Source organism: Lygodium microphyllum, chromosome 21 (assembly GCF_053477565.2).
Source record: "Lygodium microphyllum isolate KBCC chromosome 21, Lygodium_microphyllum_v1.1.10, whole genome shotgun sequence".
NCBI classification, from domain to species: Eukaryota; Viridiplantae; Streptophyta; class Polypodiopsida; order Schizaeales; family Lygodiaceae; genus Lygodium; species Lygodium microphyllum.
The window spans coordinates 57,729,649-57,734,954 of record NC_141155.1 but is presented as its reverse complement, the minus strand read 5'-3'; the positions used below and the strand labels follow the sequence as shown (position 1 = coordinate 57,734,954).

At 42.7% G+C, this 5,306-nt stretch overlaps 1 protein-coding gene across 2 annotated transcripts; it reads right to left on the bottom strand.

Moving 5' to 3' along the window:
• Positions 1-1,368: 1,368 nt before the first annotated feature.
• Positions 1,369-4,810, bottom strand: LOC148018037 (transcription factor MYB3R-5-like). Of its 2 annotated transcripts, XM_087662211.1 has the most exons (8): positions 3,973-4,810; positions 3,828-3,882; positions 3,531-3,588; positions 3,317-3,411; positions 3,134-3,237; positions 2,918-3,046; positions 2,636-2,763; positions 1,369-2,545 (listed from the first exon to the last, which is right to left on the bottom strand). In XM_087662211.1, exons 1-8 carry the CDS (start codon positions 4,086-4,088, stop codon positions 1,713-1,715), a joined length of 1,518 nt encoding a protein of 505 aa, XP_087518337.1. In that variant the 5' UTR covers positions 4,089-4,810; the 3' UTR covers positions 1,369-1,712. The 2 variants fall into 2 exon arrangements, with proteins under 2 accessions (XP_087518337.1, XP_087518336.1); XM_087662210.1 differs by having other exon boundaries at positions 1,369-2,763.
• Between the last annotated feature and the right edge of the window lie 496 nt (positions 4,811-5,306).

Below are 5,306 nucleotides of genomic sequence, written 5' to 3'. Positions count from 1 at the left end.
ACCTTTTGGCCCACGAACACTGATGACAAGCATTCCATCCGAAGAAGAGTTGCATTCCAGAGAGCTGCTCCCTATGACAAACCTTTTGGCCCATGAACACTGATGATGAGCACTCCATCCGATGTAGAGTTGCACCACCAATAAGGATTGAGAGATGTTACAAATCCATACAGCTGTCCTTGGGAAACCATTTTCCTACCTTTCAAGAGCCCTTCAAATTCCAAGCAGGCATTGACAGTTCTGATAATAATGGATGCTAGCATGATTTTCATTGAGGGTATGTACAGAAGAAGAAGAACCCACTTTACCTTCATGTTGCTGTTGGTCAGCAATCAGATGATACCAGATAACAGAAGTGCCATGGAATATGGATTAGACATCAAGCTGCTAAATACCATCAACATTGGTGGCAAGCTGGAAGATGAAAATATACTCACAATGGAATACACACAACAGATGCCCTGATGCTTTTTAAAAGTTTACAGTGAAGCTATGCAGAGGGGCTATCAACATACTTTTTAAGAGCACTAGCATAAGACCAGCCATCAACATGCTTTGGTAGGCCCAGGAGGGCTAGGAATGACTGCATTTGGGCTGACACTAACTTACTTTTTGCCTTTATCTTTGACCTGCAGCCATTCATCCATTTTGCAAGTTCGAGGAATGTTGTCATTCAAATAGGACAAACCTCATTGGATGTGCTTCATGCTTCCTTTCCAATGGGACAGTTTGACAAATTCTTGTTTCAGCTATAGATGTGGGCATTCTCTAAACGAACACCCAGATCCTAAGTTGTTGGCCACGCCGTGCATGAACTCTTCTCTAATTGGAGTTCCTTCCTCTATGCCAATGCCAATAGCACAAAGTCCAACCTTTGCTGACTTACCTTAAGCAGTGTTCCATAGTATGCAAGCCCTATACCTGATGTCGCTGAGGAAGCCACATGTAGAGCCTTCCCAAGCATCAGAGAAAGCCAGGATGGATGATGAATCTTTTGAACTTGACCCATGGAGGACAAGCACGCACAAGCCTTTAGAACCCCAGAATAAAGCCCCATGATCAAGAACTGCTCGGTTGTTTTGAAAATGACCTCAAAGAAACCATTACCCTCTAAATACAGAGTCAATTGCATCAGCCCTAAGTATCATGTTAATCTAATGGCTAATGTGAAACAGTCAAGAAGGCTTCAAAGTAAACATGAGAACCACTGCTTGAGCTTGTAAGCCTCCATGCATAGTCTAGAAGTGACTCAATAATGACATTGTGAAGATACTACTCCTCAATTGTGGTATGTTGAGTTCCAAAAGACTTATAAGACAAAACAACATGATGGTGAAAAGCCTGTAACCAATCTATGTACATCTGAAGTTCTGAAGGCAACTCAATGTAAGTTTACCTGCAATCAAATATGAATAGCTGAATCTATTTTACAGGCCTTCAATACAAGGCAAGTAAATCACCATTGGTTGTTTGGAGGAGTCTGTTTCCACAGAACTCGAATATTATTGTTACAGATGTGGATACACAACAGGTAAAGTATAGACTGACTTCTTGCTTTTCATTTCCCTTTCTATATATGTACATTTCAGCATACTTACTTTGAAGACGTCTTAGTCATGAACTTTTCGCATGTTGTACCGATTGTCTTTGGCTAGTTGGCAGTGAACGAAACAGTCCTTAGAATATTTTCGCAGCTAGCATCTCCAACCAGATCAGGATTGCTGATTTACAGCAGCACCAGCCTCTGGTTGCTCTGCTACAATCGCATTGCTCAAGGACCTGCTTCCATTTTCCATATAGGGTTTGTCCAATAGACAACCCTTCCATACAACGCTGCTCCTTTTTGATGGAAACATTTGCTTTGGTGTCACAATTTCATGCCGCCGCTTCCTCAATATAGAAGGGGTACCACTAAAGCTCCTCGCTGCTGATCGAAGTACAGCCTGTGGACTGATGTCAGAAAGCAGTGACCCCCACGGACTAAATGGAGGAGTTGCACTGTCATACGCCGATGGAACATCGCCATCTGACATCTTTGGAGGGTTGTTGGAGGATGCAGGTGAGTCTGATGGAGCAATTCCACCTGAGAGTTGCATTGGATTTGACTGACATAGATCCCTGCATGATGAAGAGTGATGATGCAGTTTTTGATCCTCCTTGGCATGCACAAGGCCTAACAGGTCTTCCTGTTCGCGTAGGAACATATTCTCTATGCATGCTGACAAACAATGATTCTGCTTCTGTATGGTGGCTTTGTTTTGAGTGGCAGTTTCTTCAGCATTCCTGGATACCTGTGAAGCAGCCTGCACCACTGTATCATCAAGACGGAAGCTGGGCACATCCATATGCAAACCACCAATCTCCTGGTTTGATGCCTGAATTCTTGACTCTATGCAATGCCTGTCCGCTTCGTCTGATGACATCCGCAACGCCATGTCATTGCTCATTCCATACATGTGTAGCATGTCTGTAAAAGTCATATCTCCTGAATGCCTTCTCGAAGGCTCTTGGACTTCCTTAAAATCAATAGAAGTGCTCACTCTACCTGTTGATGGTGGACACATAGCAACAAATTGATCTGTCAACCTATGCTTTCTATCAAAAGATTGTTGCTCTATCCGTTGTGTATGCGAACCTGGCATTGAAGGCCTGGAAGCATTCCTATTAGGTGTAGTCTCTGTCACTGTTGGTTGATCCAAGCCTGATGACTCAAGCTTCTTTTTCAGTGAGCTGTTCCAATGGTTTTTAACAGCATTGTCTGTCCTGAAACTCATTAAAGTCAAACTTTACAATGTGCAAATACGAAGCCAAAAAAACTTAACGAGTTAAAAATCCTTAAAACTGTAAAAAAAAACTTCAACCAACAGGTCCGATTATAGTTTCCTTGCATTGGTGTCACAGGTATTGAGAAGTTTACCTTCCAGGAAGATGCTTCGCAATCTCAGCCCATTTATTTCCATGAAGTTGATGAGCTTCAATCAATGCCAGCTCTTCTTCTGGTGTCCAAGCATCCTTTTTTATGTCAGGATCTAAATGATTGTGCCATCTGCAAGTTCACAAATACAACCCAGATATGACACATAATATTACAGTGACTTGCAAGATAAAGTAGTTTAAGTTTCAAGCACAACACCTTTCTCTGCATTGTTTTCCAATTCGACCTGGCAATGATCGAGCAATAACAGACCACTTTTTTGGCCCATATTTGCCAACCAGTTCGGTTATCTTTTCATCTTCCTGAAAGCACGACAAAATCAGCTTCAATCTAGACATCATATACAATTCTTCCAGTAGAAATCAAACAAATACAAATCACCTCTTTTGACCATGATCCTTTGACAAGGTCAGGGTTGAGAACCTTCTGCCAGCGATGCAGGCATTGAACATCAGTTCTATTCTTCAGCACTTCGGCTAAAACAAAATGCAACAAGAAAACCATCAATGGCATATCCATGATGTGCTTAGACATCTTGAAAGGAATACACTACTAGTTAAGCTCTTTAAACAGATCTGCCTCAACCGTGGCATACCTATTCTTTTCCAATTTTTCCCCTTGAAACACCGCACAGCCCTTCGCAACAAATCATCCTGACCATGGCCAGAAAAAGAATCGAGAATTTCAGTACAAAACATCTCATAATGCAGTATAAATATCACCATGGACAAAAAAAGCATCGATTGTAGGACTACTTAAAATGAACTACTTGAGTAGGTTCTCTCCAAAATGTGCCTATAATAACTTAGAAGCATCGATTGTAGGACTACTTAAAATGAACTACTTGAGTAGGTTCTCTCCAAAATGTGCCTATAATAACTTAGAAAATCACCTCCTCTGGTGTCCATCCACCTTTGGAACATCTTCTTGCTGGCCCACTTATTCCTCTGTAAGGAGAGGCTATCAGTTTTTCAAATATGAAAGTAACCCATGCAATTGTAAGCCGCCTGAAAACAAATTTTCCACAAGGTGTATACCGTCTTGTTGGTAATGTTCGATCGTAGCCATCATCACAATCGGATATAGAGGGTGAAGAAACTGCAAGTTTGCTGTCTTCTGAGCTTTTGCTTTTCTGTAAGCTAACCCCAGCCATTTTGCTTGCAAGAACGCGGACCCCAAATGCGCAATCTATGATATTGAAGTTATTCTCAATCGCTCTTATTCCAATCTTCAGACTGCCATCTGTGATAAGATCGACCGATAAAGCTGAATGACTAATGGCAGTTCCTGCGAGAGAGAGAGAGAGAGAGAGTGTGTGTGTGTGTGTGCCACTGGTGATTTTGATTCTCAGGAAATCAACCGAAGGATTGCTGGTTGTCTGGCTAACAGTAAAGCCTAGCAAGACATTCAGTTTACTAAAGCGGTCTCAAAGGATGCTATGTTTTCAGGATTGATGCAGGCCCAATCGATGAAGATAGAGCTCTGAATCAGAGGTCCATCAATCCAGGGGCCAAAGACATGCTTTGAGTTGATGGAAGCATGAGAAGTCATGAGAATCCCGTCGGACCCTGCAGAAATCAATCCCGGATCTATGCATGCTCATGCGCCAGTGATTGGGAGCTCCTGTGATGCTTCTTTGCTCCAGAATCTGAGAACCTGCGAAACGGGTACCTCGAGAGAGAGCCGGCCTCAACGGCTAGAAACGCAGACAGGAAGGTGTGTAGAGCCTGCGCCTTCGGGATTTGGGGGGGAGGAATTCGATGACGAGACGACGTGTGCAATGGAGAGTACAAGCAGAGAGAGCTATGGCGGACGAGGATGAGAGCCGTGAGTGAGTGAGAGAGAGAGAGAGAGAGAGAGAGAGAGAGAGACCGATTGTGTGGAATTGAGAAAAATTGAAAATATGAAAAGAGAGAGAAGAGACTAGACGAGACGAGACGAGAGCGCAACGGTGCCCTACCGTTAAAGTCGCTCGCTAAATTTGGTGGCACAAAAAAGACTACGAGAGAACTACATCATATGAGAGAGAGAGAGAGAGAGAGAGAGAGAGAGAGAGTGTGTGTGTGTGTGTGTGTTTTGTTTTAACGTGGTAGGAACAGTTCCTATTAGAGAGAGATGGACTACTTAGAGATGGTTGGCATGAAGAAGAGTAAGGTAGATTTGATGTGTGTGAGGAGGATTCTGCCGCTTAATTTCAAGGTCGATCAGTGAAGTTGGATGTTTGGTTTTGTCAATTAGCGACGACACAATAGATTCTTACCAATGCTTAAACGATATGTGTAAATGGTCGTTCTATCTCTCTAAATTTCTCTCAATTTGTATGTTAACCTTTTAGTAACCTTTCATGTGCTCAACCTTTCCCCTTTTCCCA